At 37.3% G+C, this 19,065-nt stretch overlaps 2 protein-coding genes across 4 annotated transcripts in view; both read left to right on the top strand.

Annotated features, from left to right (window-relative positions):
- Positions 1–2,175: 2,175 nt before the first annotated feature.
- On the top strand, positions 2,176–3,480 carry LOC148850336 (uncharacterized). Of its 2 annotated transcripts, none has more exons than XM_088945986.1 (2): positions 2,176–2,820; positions 3,208–3,480. In XM_088945986.1, the coding sequence occupies exons 1-2, from the start codon at positions 2,451–2,453 to the stop codon at positions 3,285–3,287; spliced, it is 450 nt and encodes a 149-aa protein (XP_088802112.1). In that variant the 5' UTR covers positions 2,176–2,450; the 3' UTR covers positions 3,288–3,480. The 2 variants fall into 2 exon arrangements, with proteins under 2 accessions (XP_088802112.1, XP_088802111.1); XM_088945985.1 differs by having other exon boundaries at positions 3,150–3,480.
- A 9,074-nt stretch (positions 3,481–12,554) lies between these two features.
- LOC148850335 (uncharacterized) overlaps positions 12,555–19,065 on the top strand; it is a 40,795-nt gene continuing 34,284 nt past the window's right edge. Inside the window, exons 1-5 of one of the 2 annotated variants that reach the window (XM_088946843.1) lie at positions 12,555–13,500; positions 14,495–14,669; positions 15,309–15,392; positions 16,878–17,119; positions 18,568–18,799. In XM_088946843.1, coding sequence (XP_088802969.1) covers positions 13,274–13,500; positions 14,495–14,669; positions 15,309–15,392; positions 16,878–17,119; positions 18,568–18,799 — 960 coding nt within the window. In that variant the 5' untranslated portion in view covers positions 12,555–13,273. The remainder of the gene's footprint in view (positions 13,501–14,494; positions 14,670–15,308; positions 15,393–16,877; positions 17,120–18,567; positions 18,800–19,065) is intronic. The other variant, XM_088946844.1, reaches the window with a different exon arrangement.

Here is a 19,065-nt window from a genome sequence, read left to right as displayed (position 1 = left end):
ATTGATTTATTAAGTGATGAGCCTAATCTAGGCTTAGCATTTGTTTAAGCCTCATCTAATTATCTTATTCAAAATTAAGGAAGAGGCAATTATTTGCATATCTTGGTTTCTCGAGAACAAATATCCCATCTAATTTAACAAAATAACCATTGAATCGCCTTAATATTTTCCCTTCTTTTTAATACAGTAGTTTGTCAAATATCATCTAATATAATTGGTTCTCTTCATAAGTTTGTATTAAAATCCAAAGCAATACCACATTAAATTCTGTTTAGTGGAAGCATCGCTCATGTACACGCAAGGAGGTTTCGTGGAATTGTTATTATTTTGATAATAATTATTGAGTCTTTTGAGCATGCATTGGTGGAGAAGAAGAAAAAATAAAAGATAATTCAAATATATATATTTTAGGGATTGAGACAAGATAACTTAGCGCTGATTTTATAATAGTATCAGGGAAATTCTGTAGGATTATTGTGTCTAATACTTTGCAAATATTTTTTTTTCCTTTTCTTTGTGGCAATAAATTGATGTGCCCAGGCCAGTATGGGGGTGCTTGCCTATGATTTTCTCTTTCAAAAGCCAAAAAAAAAATGTTGATGTAACAATTGTTTTTGTTTTAAAAACAAATACACAAACAGCTCTTAATTTCATTCTTGGGATCGGATTTCGTCCTCACATCGATTGCCATCTCCCTACTTGTACATTTTCATTTACATGCACGGATTCCTCTCTCTCAACCTTGCCGGAACCCCAAGAACCTGGGATCGCACCCCACCTCCGGGCTCTCAGCCCCTCACGGTTGCCCCCGTTGCCCATTGTAAAATACTGATTAAAAAACGGATTGATTCCCAATGGTGCGCTGGTAATTTAACAAATAACCATGGGCGTATTTCAGCTACCGTCCAAAGCGTCCAACCAAATCTTCGAATCGCCAACCTGTTACCAGCTCAACATTAAGTGGGCCATGTCTAGTAGGCATCCTTTTGCTTAGTTGGACTTTACATGTCAAACTGTACGGATTGAGATATACTCTTCAAACGGAGCGTCTCACTCCGACCTCACATGTACATCTCACCGTCCATTGAGAATATCTTCCGTGAATAATAACATATAATATGAGAGATATTCCTAGTGCATGATAGGATGTGCGTGTGAAATCGGTGTGAAACGCCCTTTGTGAGGAGCAGGTCGGTCTCAACTCGTACACAATACGCATTGAATTAACTATCCAACACAGACACCTGGCATTGACTTGACAACGCTGGCTGCGGGTGCGAGTCCCGCCTGCGAGCCAGACTCCACATTCCACAACCATTCCTTCCTAATTCCTCTACCCATCCTACGGTTCTTCTCCTCTCTATAATTATAAGTTGGACTGATTGCAAATCAGAATTCATACACAAATCAACGGACCAAAATCATCTAAATTAAACGTATTAAATATCATCCATCTAGATTAGAGGACCTTTTGACCGATCCGTTCGTGGAGTAGCGCTGGGCTAAAACCGTCAATCACAGCCCTCAATATATTGCCCTGGCTGGCCCTACCTTGAAATGGTTGAAGTAAGGTAAAGTGGGGCCAAGCAATGCATCAAAGGCTATGATTTTACGGTTTTAACCCAGCGCTACTCCAAGTATTTCTCCTCGTTGAATTTGACGAGAACCTCCATCTCTCCATGGCATGTTTGGATGCAATTTTATTTTATTTTTTACGACGCGAGCAGGGAAGCATAAAAATTTAACACTTGTCACCAAACATCCTCCTGCTTGGGGCTTCGCCGCTTCGGCAATCGGCAGGACTCATCAGGAGTGGGATCAGGATCCCGATCCATCATCATGCATCAAGCTCGAGCGGGTGCTCCCACTTCCGCCCATTGCCAAGTGGGATCCACTTTTACGATAACATGTACCGTCCTGGTGAGTGGTGATTAAAAAAGAAAAGAACGCCTGGTCCTCACCAATCACCAATCGGATTTCCCTCTTTTTTTTATCTGCCAATCAAGAAAAATTAAAAAAACCTCTGTAGTGACCAAAATGTCCCTAAATAACAGGGCCCCACAGGCCGCTCCCCGTCGTGGGACGGTGACGCCCACATGAGATGAGATGAGACCTCCTAGATCCGGACGTCTTTTGCTAAGTTTAGAAGAAACGGGGATGTGTTTGACAGTGTGGGGTTAGCTTTTGGAAAGGAAGGACAGGCAATGATGATGCGGACCAACCAATGTTAGGAGGGTGACGGGCCCACCACTCCACCGTTGGATGACTGGTAGCTGGCCCACATAGCATACAAACAATGCCACCTCCTACTCTTTACCATATAAAATCCCTGGCCTAGCGCAGAGGCGCAGAAAACGGCGAAAAAAATAGAAGAAGGCGAAGAGACCTCCCGCGACCCAGCACATCCCCCGGCAAGGGGTGGTGAGGAGGGTGGTGGTGGGGCTGGGCCCATGTCGGAACTCAGACTCAAGGCTCTGCCCTCATCGCTTTACAAGCAGCATTCCTGGTCCCCCGATACGTATCGAGATGAGGCCTGGTTGAAACGGAAGAAGGGCAACAACAACAGAAGACGGAGCAAGAGCGTTACGGACGAGGACCTTGTCGAACTCAAGGCCTGCATCGAGTTGGGTTTTGGTTTCGATTCCGATTCGCCCCATCTCGACAGCAGGCTCTCCGATACCTTGCCCGCTTTGGGTCTTTATTATGCCGTCAACAAGCAGTACAACGACAGCGTTTCCAAATCACCGTCTTCGTCCACCGCCGCCTCCGAGTGCGATGCATCGTCGCCCTTGGGAAGCCCTCACACCATATTCACTCCAGGTAATGCTCATATCCCTGTCTCTCCCTCACAAGTCAGATCCTGATTTGATTTGCATCGCTGTTTGGTTAATTTGTTTGATGGATCCAAAGCCTCCATCTGTGCTTGGTTTGCATTGCTTTCTGATAATAGTTTTTTCGTGTTTCTGGGTTCTCGTGATTTGGGTCTACAAACGATCCGTTCATGATTTTGGTAACTTAACATTCCGATTGATTTCCAATCGATTGATCCAGAGGCTGAACTGCCTTCCTGCCAGTTTATATTTATGATTTTTGTCCATGGTTTCTGGCTTTCTGTTTAGATGTGTTTCTTTTGGTGATTTAAATTGCAGGAGAATCCATTTGCGACGAATCTAACCTCGTTCTTCTTGTCCTTTTTTCTTTTCGAAGGCGACAATCCTCAACTGGTGAAAACGAGATTAAGGCAGTGGGCTCAGGTCGTTGCTTGTTCGGTGCGGCAATCTTGCTAATTTCAGGCGAACTGTAATACCAAACCGTCCACTGTCGGCTAGAATCCCCGACCGACTTTGTTTATTAATTGAAAACCCTACAAAGAGCAAGAAAAAAGAAAAGAAAAAGAAAACTCAGCAAATGATGTATTGACTTCTTTTCCTTTCGTTTGTTTATAACTTTATTCCATTATCACATGTTTCTTTTTTCTAATTTCCTATTTCTTGGTCTTTTTTCAAGGTTAATAAACCGTTAAAGACGAAATTAAATAACAAGTGATACCAGTTAAGTACTTGAGTTTACACTAGAAAAGTAATTCCGAGGTCTAGCCCGGCTTCGAAGCTTTTTTTTTTTTTTATGTGAATGAAAATTTTGTGGCTTGTGTTGTGTGATGGCGTCCTTGTAGGCTCAAATTATGCAAGAATGGGGAAGAAAAAATGTTAGCTGTAATAAAAAAAATTGCCATCTCTTGTTGCTGCCCACATCACGCCACTTTGGTTTAGGAAAAGTAAAGGTAGGCATACCAAGGAACCCAGTAATGCCAGATTTATAATATGGCAATAACTAAAAAGATTGCTGTTGCTGGGTTACTGTGTTATGGGCTTGCGTTTTGGAATTTCTTTATTCCAACGTGGAGTCCACGTCATTTTTTCCCTTCCCACGTGAGCCGATATCCAACTTGGTTTTCACTTTTCGTTTGTTTCAATCAATGCATAAAACAAAGTTTTACACACCTTTTAAATGGGTTTTACATCAACACAAAAAGCAGCTTGCCAGGTAGAACCTTAGAAAGTTAGAAGGCGCAAGCTAGCCTGCTGGTAAAGTCTCTGCTTGGTTGTGTTCATAGATTTAGGCGTTGAGTGCTACGGGATTTGCTACTCTGAAGTGATGTTGGGCATTTTTAAGAAAATGGTGCGGTGCCGCAACAGAAAAAGATGTGCTTAAGAAAATGGTCTCTTATTTAATATTGTTTTTTCCATAAAAAATATTGTTCTAGATTATCTCTTGGAAATTGAAAAAATGTGGTCTGAAACTAAGTTTTTATATATAGATACTTCGGTAGAGATGTATAGGGCTTTTTTTTTTTTTTTTCAAAACCGGTTCAGGGGACTGGTTTAAGGTTCCTCCCCCCTTGAACCGGTCAGAACTCCGATACATCCTCTACAGGTGTTTTCGATACTTCGAACCTTGTCTAAGTAATGATGTGGTATCAATGTGGCGTTATCTTGGACATTGGATAATATGACTAATGCTGAAAATGATTTTACAACACTGGGATCAAATAAAACTAATGATGTTTTCTCATAAATGATAAAATAGCTTATGTGGTAAAAATAAAAAATAAGCATCGTTTTCTCTTACAACCCTGACAATAAGACATGCCTAACACCGTTTTTATGAGAAAATGGTGCATAAAAACGGTGCTGTGTTCCCTGATGTCAAACACCTATTGAATATTGAATTCTTGATTTACTCCTCACTGAATAGTCCACACAAGTTGCACTCACACACACCTCACAGCACTTACGTGGACTATTTTGTGTTGATGTAAATAATAAGTTGTTTTCTTTTTTCTTTTTCTTTTTCCCAAATTAGTTTTTTTATATGAAATGAATATTTTATAATTGTTAGTTGATTAGTTTTTATTTTATCTAATGTTTAAATGCCGGAATTTATTGGTTATAAATTTTTAGTTTATGGATATATATATTTTCTATCATTTTAATTTGACAGGTTATATGTTATTTTCATTAATTTACAAATTTTAATTAATTTTTTTCTTAAATTTTGAGGTTTATGCTTTGCAACTAACTTGTACCTCAACTGCAATTTTAGCCTTTTAAAACCTTGACCACTGGATTGACCAACACTTTATTTATAAAGAATTTTTAGCCACTTGGACGGATACAAATTATCCTTGCAATGTGATGTGTCTCTTGAATAATGTGCAAATCACCTGTTCAAAGAGGCGCAAAGAAGAGGATAACATAATGTTTAAACCAAATACCCGCTTAAATAGAATAGAAAATGGTCAATAAAATTTTAAACAAACAGTTAACATAATTATTTAAAAAGAATATAGTATAACACATATATACAGCACCCACATCCAACCTAATTCACATCTGTGCCCATAGATTGTACCCTATAAACACTCCACATGCACATCTCAACATGCATTAGGAACATTTTTCGAAGTTATCAATAGGAAATGTTTCCACCGTATGCTGTGCGGACGTTTGTGGGGCAGAGATATGAATTCTTTGAAGAAAACTTGACACAGAGAATGAACCGAAAGTTTAGCAGAAAAATGCAAATTTCATTACAAGTTACATCTCCATTTACGCGGCATCGTAAAATGTAAACAAATTTGAAATTCCAGGCTTTCCAGCACCCACAGTATTGTCATTAGCCTTTTGATATCGACCGAGAAGGCGACAATTGTATGAACCTGCATATATATAGAACACTAGTGGGTTCTATTATGAACTTATGAGCGCTCACTTAACTATGTTTGCACATTCGTATTTGCATCAGATCCGGATTCTTGTTATCAGCTAGTAATACGATAAACAGGAGAAAATGCCATGCATAATTGTTAATTTGTTATTCCGTAGTGGGACTCTAAATAGATTGACCAGTTGACTCCAAACACCAACCCAAACCAAATAAGCGGGCCCTGCATGAACCCAAAAGTTGGCTACATTTCTGTTGGTCAAAGTGCAGTCTAGGCCATTTCTCCAAAAGCTTCAGCTCGTTTGCGTACCAGAGAACCGCACTGAAATCATGTTGGGCTGATATCTGGTAAAACCCAAATCTGGAAAATGGATAGGATTTGGAGTGTTGGATCGAGGATCCACCTGTGTAAGTACTTTTATTAGAGTGAGAAATGTTACAACAGAATTAAGGCTATGTTTGCTTTGATAGAAAATTTCTTAACCCTCAAGGAAAATTTCTTAATGCTTAAGGAATTTCACAGCAAACACAGCCTTGAATGTATCCAAGAGCAAGTATACCTTCATCATCTATACTTGTTTGCACAAGCAATAGGATGCTTAACCTGAAAGAGAAAATTAGCTTTAAGTAGATTTGGGAGGAAACCTCTCGCTATCTCATGCATTACCGCTTGTTCTGAAGTCGGAATGATCGGGTCTACTTATAAAATAATTGATAGCGTGGAACCAACGACTCTGATTTGATGACACGTGCTGCTCCCTTCCCACCATGGTTTTTAAAAACGAACCGGTGATCGAATCAGTCAGGGGTCCGATTATCGATTCGAACGGTCTGACCATTCGATCCAAATGATTGGCCCATTTTAATAAAAATAAAAAATAAAAAAAAATTTGGAAAATGGTCAAAACTGTTAAAATGGTTAATCGGCTGATTCAGCGATTTATTGACCAAAATCAATGATTTTAAGGAAAAAAACAATTTTAGAAGAAAACAAAACCAATCAAATAACCGATTCTCAGTTTTTCCAATCCGACCATCCTATCCGATCTGATTTTGAAAACAGTGCTTCCCACAGCATAGTAGTTTCAAGCAAATTTATGACACTAAAATAAGCAATAAGCCAATACGCGTGGCCGGCTTCATTACATGCTTCTACATCCGATTTGGTTTTGAAATGTCTCAATGATTTCAAGCCTGAGTCGCCGTCGGTGAACCAAAACGCGACAGAAAGGAACCACTTGGCATGATTTAGGATGATTTATAAGCCTAATCCTCCTCATACTCATTTAGTAATTTTCATACAATCAATACATACTGATTTAGGGGATGTTTGGGAAGTGTCACGTTGCATCAATATAGGCGTTTCAATAAATGTTGTTTGATTTATGCATGAAACATTAAATTTGGAAGTGTCACCCCATGCATGAAACGTTAAATTTGACATTTCATGTATTGATGAATTATCGTCCCTAATGGTTGATTGATTGGTGATTATATGTATCCTATGTGGTGCTTATTTATCAGCATATACATAAAAAATGGTGATAAAAATCACCTACCAAACAGCATAGTTTGCTCACTGCCTACATGGCAGAAACACTTCTAAACAAAATCAAAGTGTTTTTTTTTTGTGAAAAAAATGGGTCTTAGAAGCGTGGTCATTTTTTTTTTGAAAATCAATCCCCAAAAACGCCAATGCTTCCAAACACCATCTTATGCATTGTTTGATACCAAGGCATTGCACGGCTGTTTTGAGTTGACGTAGGCGACACATGGGATTTTGGGGTCCAATGGTCAAAAAATTTAGGGAATGTTAGATCCACGTAGGCATTTCAAAAAAACTTAGGCGACACATGGGATTTTGGAACTGTGGCCGTTTTTCAAAAAAACAGTGCCATGTTAGACCCACATAGGCATTTCAACAAATGCCCATATATATGAATGTTTGGTTAAGGCGTTTATTGAAAAATTGGGCATGCCTCGTAAATTGGGACCCCACCGATGCATGAAACGCCAAATTTGGTGTTTCATGCATCGGTGAACCGTTTCCCCTAACGGTTGACTAATTTGTATCCTATGTGGTGCTTACCTGTTAGTGCATACATGAAAAACAACAATGAAAATCACCTTAACAAACAACATAGTATTGTTCACTGTCTACATGGCAGAAGTGATTTTTTTTTAGTAAAAAACAGGTATTGAAAGCATGCACGTTTTTTCTTAAAAATTGGTCCCAAAAAACGTCTACGCTTCCAAACACCATCTTATTTGGTTGCACCGTTTTTAGAGAAAAATGAAAACAAACGGGAATGTGTCGAAATTTGTGCAATTCACAACCGCTTGCAATGCAAAAAAGACGATTTGAGTTGGAGGCTGGTGTTTCTCAAAATAGAAGAGTGACATGGCACTTATGTGTACGCTGAATTGGCAGCGGGAAAACACTATCCAGTACATCGTGATGCACCATTCCATCCTATGGGTTTTCATATAGAACCGAGTAAAGGAAAACAAAAACCTAGCAAAGAATTCGAAACCAGAGGTTGTTGCCGCTCTCAGTTTCAGGTATGAATAGGGTACCTGCGGCACAGATAAGGGCAACTTTTGGGCCCTAATATCAATAAAAATAATATTTTTAAAAAAATTTAAAAATATATTAACTTTTTTAAATAATATCAATTTAGGGTTAAAACATTGTTCATTTTCTGCCCAATGCCTCCACCTCCGCCCACTAGTGCTGCCACCGCCAATATTGTTAGAGGCAGAGGCGAAGACATTGTCGGAGGCAGCAGCGGGCGGCAGTGCTGATAAATAGATTGCATGAGAAAGAAGATGAACAACATTTTTACTATAAATTGAAATTGTTTTTATAAAATTAACCTATTTTTGATTTTTTTAAATATTACTTTTATTGATATTAGGGTTCAAACAAATAAATATTTCCATATAGGATGAAACTGTTTTTTCAAACAAATAAATATTACTTCTATTATAATCCCTAAATATTATATGAGGACTGTTGATCCATGAATGTTTGAAAATGCTAATCTGTGAATATTAGTAGGGGTTTGGTATCATAATGTCAAACAAATAAATAGTAATTGCATGCTAACTCGTACCTTTTATTAGGAACTATGGTAGTGCAATATACAATAATTACACTAAATTAAGGAAACACCCTTGAAAAAACAGTTTCAACCAAACATAATGTAAATGAAATCATTGCAATTCATCCTATATGGAAATAACATTGCCAAACAAAGAATAAGCCATTTCGTGGCAGTTTTCAATGAGGTGTTGCATGGCCATTTTCAGTAGGAAACACCTCACTGAAAATGACCACGTTACCAAATACCTACTTAGGTGAATAATAATATGAAGCCGCCAAGGTATTATATTTGTGAAAAGACCTAAGAGCAGGAATATAATATATTGGAGATAAATGTCTGCAACACTCGAAATTTAATATCAAGGGGTTTTTATAGTTTAATCCACCGGTAGGATGAAGCTAAGATTTCTAGGATGGACTGAATTCTGCCCGATAGATTAATGTAAAATTCACGAATAGGATGCAGCTTATAGAAGGCTACTAGTAGACTAACAGTCCACTAATCCATAATATTCAATCAGTCATCTTAACAATTATTTCCATATCTACCAATTATGTTAAATATGATATTACATTGTCTATTTATTTTCTCATTAGTTTTGGTTTTTTGTGGTTTATTTATTAATTATGTTAAAAACATTATTATAATATACCAATGAATGTCAAAGCATTAAATGACAAGTGACAAATCAATGAATCAACTCAATCATAGAGGCCTTTGATAGATTGGTGGATGAGATGCCAGTATGTCACAACAAAGGGGTAATGTGTAGCGTTACATCACACAAAGGGGTAATGTGTAATGACGATTACAGATAAGGAGAAGAAAAGAAAAGATTCGAGATTCGAAAAAACAGAAGGGAGACTTGAGGGAGGGATCAAAGAGGAGAAAAGATTTTATTCAAAATTAATAAAGAGGCAATTTTGTCGTAAAAAAAAAGGAGATACGAATTGTATCTCATATGATGCTCAGTTTGGTATACAGCTGCTCTTTTTTTATATTTCTTCAAAAAAGTTTTCTTTTAGTTATATACGAACTATGTTTATTAAGGCCGAAAACCTACCCTTATCGGCTAGAATCCCTTCTTAAAATACTCACTGTACTTCACTCTGGATTTGTCAGAATCCTGACCGGTTTCTCCTCCGTTGGTCGTCGCACCGCTCTTCCTATTCAACGAATGAATCCGAAATCCCCTTCTTCTCTCTTTTTCAATATTTTTTTTTTATTTGTTTGCTTTCGAGATAGAAAAGAGATATGACAGAGCTCAACAAAGGAAGCGACGAGAGTTTCGTCCAGTTCGTTATGATCGTTGCAAAAGGGAAGCAGCGATAATGCTTGTCGTTGCAAGAGAGGTAAGCACGGACAACCCGATGTCGTCGTTTCTTTACCTCTATTGAGGAGTGGTGAATCACCGAAATCTGGTCGCTGGTGTCATTGCCTACCTGGATAAGCATGGACAACCTAAAGAAGTTGAAGCCTGATTTTTCGAAGGCTTTCTGTCTCTCTCTACTCTGCTTTGTCGTCGCCGTCGTCGGATGTCCCTTGGTTGCGCGGATGTCCCTCTGATGCTCTACTCTACTCTTCGTGGAGGGTGTACTGCAGCGGATTGACGATCAAGTAATTTGGACAAGCCGTCACGATTGGCGACCACCATATATGCGTTGGTTTCCATAAAGTTGTTTTCTTCGGCAATGGGCAGAGTGACATCCGTAGTACCTTTCGGCGTTTGCTTCAGGAGTTAGGTTACAATGAAATGTATAACCAATGAAATTTACAAAGAAGATTCCTGAAAATGGAAGTTGCGGCACTGTTTCATTCTTCTCAGAACAAGTCAGCTCGAGCCCAGGAAGGTTACAAGGAAATTATTACGTAGATGAACAACTACACATCAATGGCTAGACCCATCACCCATCTCCGATGGCCCACTGTTCACTCCTGATGAGAGCAGGACCCCTAATTGATTGAGTTCATATGAATAGATTTTTCCCCTAATGAAAGATACATGTATTTATGGAGATACAAGAGAAGTTCCAAAGGATTAAGGCTCTTATTTTAAAATTTAGACATCAACCAATCTACTACACTTATTTGTCTTTCAACGCTGTTTAATTACAATAGAACCGTGCTTAGTCTGAATTTATTTCTAGAAAAATTTCGTACAAGAAGCTAGCTCACCTAACAAATTAAATCACGAATTTAGTCTCTCTTCTAACCGCTGAAGGGAAGAGAATGGGGATGGGGATGAATATGGCCTGATCGTCTAGTTTTTCTTAGGGTCTCTTTGTGTTATATGAGAGAGACACTTCATTCGCCAGGCCTTTTTTTTTTTTTTTTTTTAAATATCATTTATAATAAGAAAACAACCAGGCAAAAGGCGCAGAAGATTGACAAAAAAATACAATAAAAACATAAAGAAAAACTGAAAACGCAGCTCTGTTTCTGAAAACACAAAAAGAAAAACACAGAGAATAAGTCGGTGTAGCAGAGCGAAATGATGTATCAGAAGATCTCTTCATTGGTTGGGTTTTATTTCGAAAATTTAAGGAATAATGGAGGGGAAATTTGTCATTTACTTTCTTCCCTTAGCACTTACAATCGATGTCAATTATTGGAAATAGTAGTAATGCTTTGAGACTATGTTTTATATAAACATTAAAGGGTAGAATTAGTCAATTAATTAAACTATAATGATAGTTTAATAAATTTACACAAAATTGAAATAAATCATTTATTTGAACCGGACAGTCAGACCACTGACCCAGAAACTGATGGTTAAAGAGGTTCCAAACAAATTGCCAGAAACTGATAAGTATTTAAAACCTTGATTTAACCAAAAAAAATAAAGTAAAAAAAAAGTCCAAACAATATGCCGATTTGGTTTTGATCATTTCTTGGATGATAGTTACAAGTCAATACGGAATTCACATCTGCGCCCCACAATGCCGCACAGAACATCCCGCTGTGTGGTGGAAACATCTCCCATGATAATACCAGAAAAATATTCCCAGTACATGGCAGAAATGTGTTGTGGGACATTATGGAACGCAGATCTGAACTTGTCAATACAACCAATATACAGACCATACAGCTAGAAGGATCCCATATTCTTATTCTAGGCAGCCAAATTCCACCGGCACGGTGCACACTTAAGCGTGCAACTTGGGCCGGGTTGAGGTCAACCCATGCCCAATAAAATTCTTAAACCTAAGACCTCAATCTGACTTAATCTGAATAAACCGATATTCATAATCAGGTTAGATTGGGCTGTATTTTCATTCCATGAAACATAAAGATCATTGGGCTGGACCTTGCTACATGGGTGCCAATGACGTGCAAAATAACTGGCCTGCAATCAGCTGGGGTTGGAAAATGATAATAACTAAATCCAGCCAATACCCAATTTTCTTTTGCCACGTGTCAATAATTTGCAGTAAAACTATCCTCTGGATAAATGATTTTGAAGAATTATTGTTTCCTTCATCGTAAGAGGAATTGTGTTCCACCAAATGCATTTTCAGTTAAAATTTAGGATTTTAAGGTTTAGGATTACGATTTAGGGTTTTTATATAAAAATCAAGAGGTGGTAGGAGCGTATATGTGCTCAATGATAAAAACTCTACTATAATACAACTAGGCTTATAAACAGCCAAAGCCCAGCCCAGAATAATATTTGGCCCAGGCCCTAAAATTCTCACTTTCTCAGCCGGCCGAAGCTGGAAGCGAAGTTTTCTCCGCAATAAATCCAACGGCTCAGTTGTGGCTGGTGCTCAGTATGTTCAATGTTGACTGTTCTACTTTTTCCCATCCCACTGCACGAAGCGCTGTTTTTGACTTCATTCAGATTTGGATCCAGGTTCCAGCCGACAGACCTGCTGACTCTCTCTCTCTCTCTCGTTCCCGCTTTCCGTATTTTTAAAGTCCAAAACAAGGTTCTAGGAAACGCGATCTAATCACAACTATGGCGTCTGCTTTACTCCATTCGCCCCCAAACGAAGAAATAAAGTAAAAAGGGTAAACGGAGACAAAAGAAATCGGAAATAAATTGAAAGAGACAGTTTGCATGAGAGTCGTATAAATGACAGTTCATTCTCCTTCGAACCCGTCGTTTTCTTCAATGGCTGAGGGATGACTTCTCAATCTCTGATTCTCTGCTGTCACTATTCTGTTTAGATCTGTCATTGGAAATGATAACATCTCAGGTTTTGAACTGTTGATAGCCTGGAAAGATCAATCCCCTTCCGGATTTTCATCACGTTTCTGTGGTTAGATCGACTCCTGAAGCACCTCAATTCGCTGAATTCTCATTTTTTACTGTCCTCTTGAGATATAAAACAGACTGATGGAGATGCTGTTTTTTGAATTTCTCTTGAAGTTCTGACCTTCGATTGATTCTACTATAGGTCAGATTGAATTCAGGGAAGGTCCTTTACTTTGGGTTGGAAATGGAGAATGGTGAGACTAGGATGAAGCTTGAGATCTTGAGGTTGAAGGACGACCGAGGTCTCGGTCGTAGATGTGGTGGACAATTCAAAGCAGAGTCTTCTGTTTTAGGGAGTCCGGATATCTCTGTTTCTTCGCCGGTCACTCGGCAGAAAGCCGCTGCTGCGAAGCAGTTCATAGAGAACCATTATAAGAATTATCTACAAGGCCTTCAGGATCGTAAAGAGAGGTATAGTTCGATCCTTCCAAGTTGATTTAACCTGTGAGAGAATGTATTTTAAAGCTATGGAGAGAAAAAGAAAAATGACAATTGAATCCACCTTATTTTTTCCCCTTATGAGACGTTTGCAAAAAGTCTGGAATGACGAGCTAGATAATAATCTTGTTGTTGGTTTCCATTGCGTTTGGGAGCTGAAGCTCGCAATGCGCTCATTCCCAGTTGTTGAGAGAACTCCCGAATGAGGTCCCCTAAGGATATAATTGGTTTGATAGAAAATAAGAGAGAAACCGAAAGTTGAGGGAGGTTCTTGACAAATTTTGTGAATTCTTTAAGAATTTCCCTTCCAACTTCTGTTTCTCTCTTATTTTCTTTCAAGCCAAACAATGCCTAAAGGATTAAGAATTTATGCTCATTTCCATCCTTCTTTTCAACCGGAAAGGGTCGAATTTGAATGAAAACATTGCGTCTCAAATCTTTTGGAAGGCTAAATGAGATGATTTAGTTTTGCGTGGTACTTAGATTACTATTGGAATATGAATCGAATTTGGTCTTTGTATGTTTCTTTGATGGTACATCTTATATATCAATGTTCCGGGGTGCATGTGTGTGTGTGTGTTTCTGGGGATAGGATATGTGACTGTATGCATTGGCTTTACACGCGCTATAGAATTTTGTTGGATGTGCAACAGAGAGTCTCAAATTTACACATTAATAATGGCCTTACCTGGTGGTTTAGTTATTTTATTTTCTTAATCTGGCTGAAAAATAATCAAGTTAGGTAAGACCATTAATCATGCAAGTTCTTTATTGACTGAAGCATCTAGTTGTTTGCACAATCACACTCTAATTATATTGTCTGGAGGTTGTATTTTGCTAAAAGTGATATAAGTACATACTACAATTCCCCTCCCTCCTTTTCTTAATGATCTTACTAGGAGCTCAAATGAATATTTTTCCTATCTCAGAATAAGCAGTAATATAGTTTCATATGAATCTATTTCAGACGTTGGGCACTTCAGAAGAGAGCACAAGAAGCTAATGTTTCAAATGAAGAACAACAAGAGATGCTGAGGAATTTGGAACGCAAAGAAACTGAGTATATGCGATTACAGAGACATAAAGTGGGAATTGATGACTTTGAGCAATTAACAATAATTGGAAAAGGGGCATTTGGTGAGGTATTTTGGGGATCAAAACAAAGAAAGAAAAAACTTCGGAATCATTTTTTATGCTCTTCTTCTGATAAAACTGTTAAATGCGCAAATGCTTTATTAATACAATTGAATAATGCATTTAACTAGTAATGGAGTGAAGCACAAGAAACAGCAAAAAACAGCTATTTTTTTTTTTCCTTTGACTACTCTTCAAGCCAGCTGCTGGACTGTAAAATACTTCTGCATCAAAGATCTCATTAACTTGAAAAGACAGCAGGGCTAGCTGTCACCTTTCAGACATTGATCAACTTGTTCAGCGGACTTTGTCCATTCAACTGGGACATCATCTATCAATATCTGAAATTTATCTTTACTCTCTCCATAGTCACATCCTCTATTTGCTCAATTAGTTTTTTTTTTTCTTTTCTTTTTTTACTGATTTATACTTAACCAGTAAACCTGAAGAGGAGTCGTAGTTTTAAGGTTCTATATTTGTCATGGTTTTTTGGTATTTTCAATGTCATAGCTTTTATTATCTTGTAAACTCCATCTATGATAAAAATGTAGAAAAATCTGACTGATATTTGTTAGGATGATGGTTCTTGTTGGTTGGGAGTTTCTGGTTGTAAACACAGTGCCATCTAAACAGTTTGACAAATGCAGGTAAGGCTTTGTCGTGCTAAAAGCACTGGAGAAATTTTTGCAATGAAGAAGTTGAAGAAATCAGAAATGCTCAGTCGTGGACAGGTGAATAATTCTCAAACTGCTCTGACACTTACAAGTTTGACATCTAATGAAAGAACCATTTACTAGATCTCCTTATTACCTAATGGATTCCAACCTTTATCTTTTTCTCAATCTCCTAGTTAAAATATCTTCTAAATTGGTGAATTAGTTGAAATAGTCTCTGCCATGTAGTTGCAAGATATAATAAGATCAGATGGCAGGCTTATGATTATGGGGTAACTATTTCAGAAGGCTTTCATTTGGAAACTTAGTATAGCTGGCTGATTGCAAACATTTTGTCTTTATGTTCTGAACTCCAACTGAAATTACATCACTTGAACTGCATTTCGTTTGGTTGAAAAATATGGTACTACATAGAACATTCTATTCATGGTATAATAACACTTTTTTTTGAGGAAAGCTGCCACTCTCAGGCCTTCTCCCATGCCATTGCAATGTGTCTTTGTCCTTGGAAATGAGTACCATTATGCATGGTTGCCCACAATAAGGGGGAAGGAGAAGCACTGTAACTTCTGATTTGAGGTTGGGATTGCAAAATATTTGCAACCCTTTCTGATGGCCAGGTGTAATTAATTACAACAAAGCTAGATATTTTTACGTAAGGTTCTGATCTGCTTAGTATAGTTTTTCCACTCCCTCTTCCATGAGAAGTTGTTGAAATGTCATGCACTAGCTAATGTTTTGTGGTTGGATGTCTCATCCATCTTTGATCTGGTCTCATTTACATATCTAGAAGATAAACAAAAATGGCACTCACATAAATGTACTTGGTAAAACTTTTTGGAGAAACGTTCTTGATGCAGGGTTTGAACAAGATAATATCCACAAGCATGGCTTTTTTACGTTAAAAAAAAAAATCTCAACCAGAAGCCAGCGACAGAACCATCATAAGAGTTATTACTGTAGTAGTTATGTTCTAGATTTGAGGTGACAGAACTTGCCCTTTTCTTGTGACATCAGAAATGCTATCTGATTACTAGTCCAACAAGTTTAAAAGTACTAGATTAATACATGAATTGAACAGGTTGTGGCCAATTTGCAGACAACTAATGGGTTGTTTTAGTTTTTGTGTTAGGATTTATTTTGGGAACGATGGTTTAAGAACTAGTTTTATTTTATGAAGTTTTGCTAAACTTTATAATATTCCAAGTCTACTTTTGAAATTCAATAAATTAATAATGCTGTGAAACATTTTTCTTTACTTTGCCAGTTGGCATTGGTAAATTTAATGAGTACAGGATGAGTTAGTCCAAAGATTATTATGGCCTTATCTTAAGTTCTTGATCATTAGCTGCATTTATTGATGTATTGTGTCAACCCTGAGGTTGTGGTCTGGGTCTACCAATAAAAGGAGGTATTATGGCTTTTGGTTATATAAACTAAGAACAGTATAGTACCGCAATTTCTTTTGAATATCTGAGGTCAATGCAACTTCTTAGTTTTTTCCACTAAATTGTTTTACTCCATTTTTTTTCTATATGTCAGGTTGAGCATGTTAGATCTGAGAGGAACTTGCTTGCTGAAGTTGATAGCCGGTGCATTGTAAAACTTTTCTATTCATTTCAGGATTCTGATTTCTTGTACCTTATCATGGAATATTTACCGGGTGGTGACTTTATGACTCTTCTGATGATGAAAGATGTGCTTTCAGAAGATGTCTCACGATTTTACATAGCAGAAAGTATCCTAGCAATTCATTCAATTCACCAGCATAACTATGTTCATAGGTATTGTTTGTGATTATTCAGTACTCAATCTGATGATGAACAGAGATCAGATATTAAATCATAGTTTACTAGATGCCTTTAATTTCTCTTCCAGGTACTTAATTACTTAGCAGTTGTGAACAGATTATCATATCCTCCTTCTGTGGTTTTATATGAGTCCTTTTATTCCACTTTGCTCTATCTTATGGTCATATATTATGTTAAGAAATGTCATGTAATGAGTAAAAGCCAGCTACTAGGATTCACAAAGAATGTACAAAAGTTTTGTGCTGTCTGCCTCAACCTTACACAATCATACTCCATCAGAGAATCCAGCAAGGTGGAGCAAAGTTAAAGAGTTGAGGAATTGGTAACAGTTATTGGATGCTTGGTAGTAATTTTGACAAAAAAATTGTGCCTTTTGGAGAAGTATAGATTGAATCACTGAAAAGCTAAGAAAAAAACAAGGTATAATTAACCATCCCAAGTGAAAGGGAATATTTCCTCCATAGAAAAGGATTTTGGATTAGTTCCTTCAATTCATATGCAATTCCAAACCTCCATAACTGTAATAAATTTATATCACTTTTCTTAGATTTTTTTTTTTATTATTATCAATAACAGATCAACCAGAAAGTTATTAATGTAAAATTCCAGAAAAACTTAATAAGAGGTAACTCAGCTTCAGATAGCTCAGAACAGGCTAATGGAAGACCCAATATTACGGTAGGTTATCTCAAAGTATCTTACAGTTGTCTGCCCCCCAATAGCAGACCCCTAGATATAAGCCATCTGCATTAGTTCCTTGTCTTCAAATTTTCTAGATTTCAACATATATTCTAATTCTAAATCCCATAAATCTATGCAAAATATTCATATGATTCCAGATTTCTTTTCCATACCAAATTATTGGCAAAATGGTTATTGATGCCATGTTGATCCACTACACTATCAGCATCAGCAACTACTGATTTTCCTTTTTTGTTTTTCTGTCAGATCTCTTTGTATTCCCTGGTACCTCTTAAATCATGGCTTTTCAATTATGTTTCCTGACTGCTGCTTCTAATGAAGTTTTGTTCTCATTACCAAGAAAATGTGTTTCTGTTATGAAATGGCATAGTTCCACATAGAATAGGAGATGTATAAGGAAACATGGAGGAACAAATGGGAGATATCAATAAAGCAAATGAAATGGCATGTTGATCCTCTATTCTTTTTGTTCATTTCTTTTTCTTGTCATTTTTAATACATTTTCCTTTTCCTCTATTTTGTAAATTTTTTGCTTAGATTTAACAGGTGTCCACCATGGGTTGATAACTTGAGATTAGGTGCATGTTAAAAACCATGGAGCATGGGTTATGCATTGAAGTTCTTTAATTCTGAAGCTTTAGGTTTAGCTTTCTTTCAAATTGGGAAGCTTTCCTAATGAATTGTTGAGCTGCATTCACCATTCTTTTTCCTGCCTGCAGGGACATAAAGCCAGATAATTTGTTATTGGACAAAAATGGGCATGTAAAACTCTCAGATTTTGGCTTGTGCAAACCCCTTGGTTTTAAATATTCATCATTTCTGTTGGAAAATGAGGCACTTGTACAGGAATCCGCAAAAACTGAAACTGAAGGCCATCCCACCTATGATAGGGCACCTTGGTTGATGCCAAAAGAACAACTACAACAGTGGAAACGCAATCGACGTGTGCTGGTAATATCTTTGTTCTATGATACAATTGTTCTATTTTTCTTGCTATGTTTCAAGTTTGTTGATAAATGACTTTCAATTCATCATCACATAAGCCTTATCCAGCTATCCCAGCTATATGGGGTTGACTACATGAATCCTGTTTTTGTTTAGTTCCATATCCATTGTTAATATAAATGACTTTCTATTAAAAAATTATAAGATTTTGTTTCTTGTATGTTGCTTATATGTGCATCCTATTTATGTTGAATTTATCATTATGTATTTGT

This window comes from Nelumbo lutea, chromosome 5 (assembly GCF_056320005.1).
Source record: "Nelumbo lutea isolate HS-2025 chromosome 5, American lotus-T2T, whole genome shotgun sequence".
Lineage (NCBI taxonomy): Eukaryota > Viridiplantae > Streptophyta > Magnoliopsida > Proteales > Nelumbonaceae > Nelumbo > Nelumbo lutea.
This window is presented reverse-complemented; position numbering and strand designations above follow the sequence as displayed.

Excerpts from the sequence above, each read along its gene's own strand:
- LOC148850336 (XM_088945985.1), top strand. The coding sequence starts at position 2,451 with ATGTCGGAACTCAGACTCAAGGCTCTGCCCTCATCGCTTTACAAGCAG. Across the intron at positions 2,821-3,149 it reads TCACACCATATTCACTCCAG|GAGAATCCATTTGCGACGAA; the intron begins GTAATGCTCATA and ends TTTAAATTGCAG.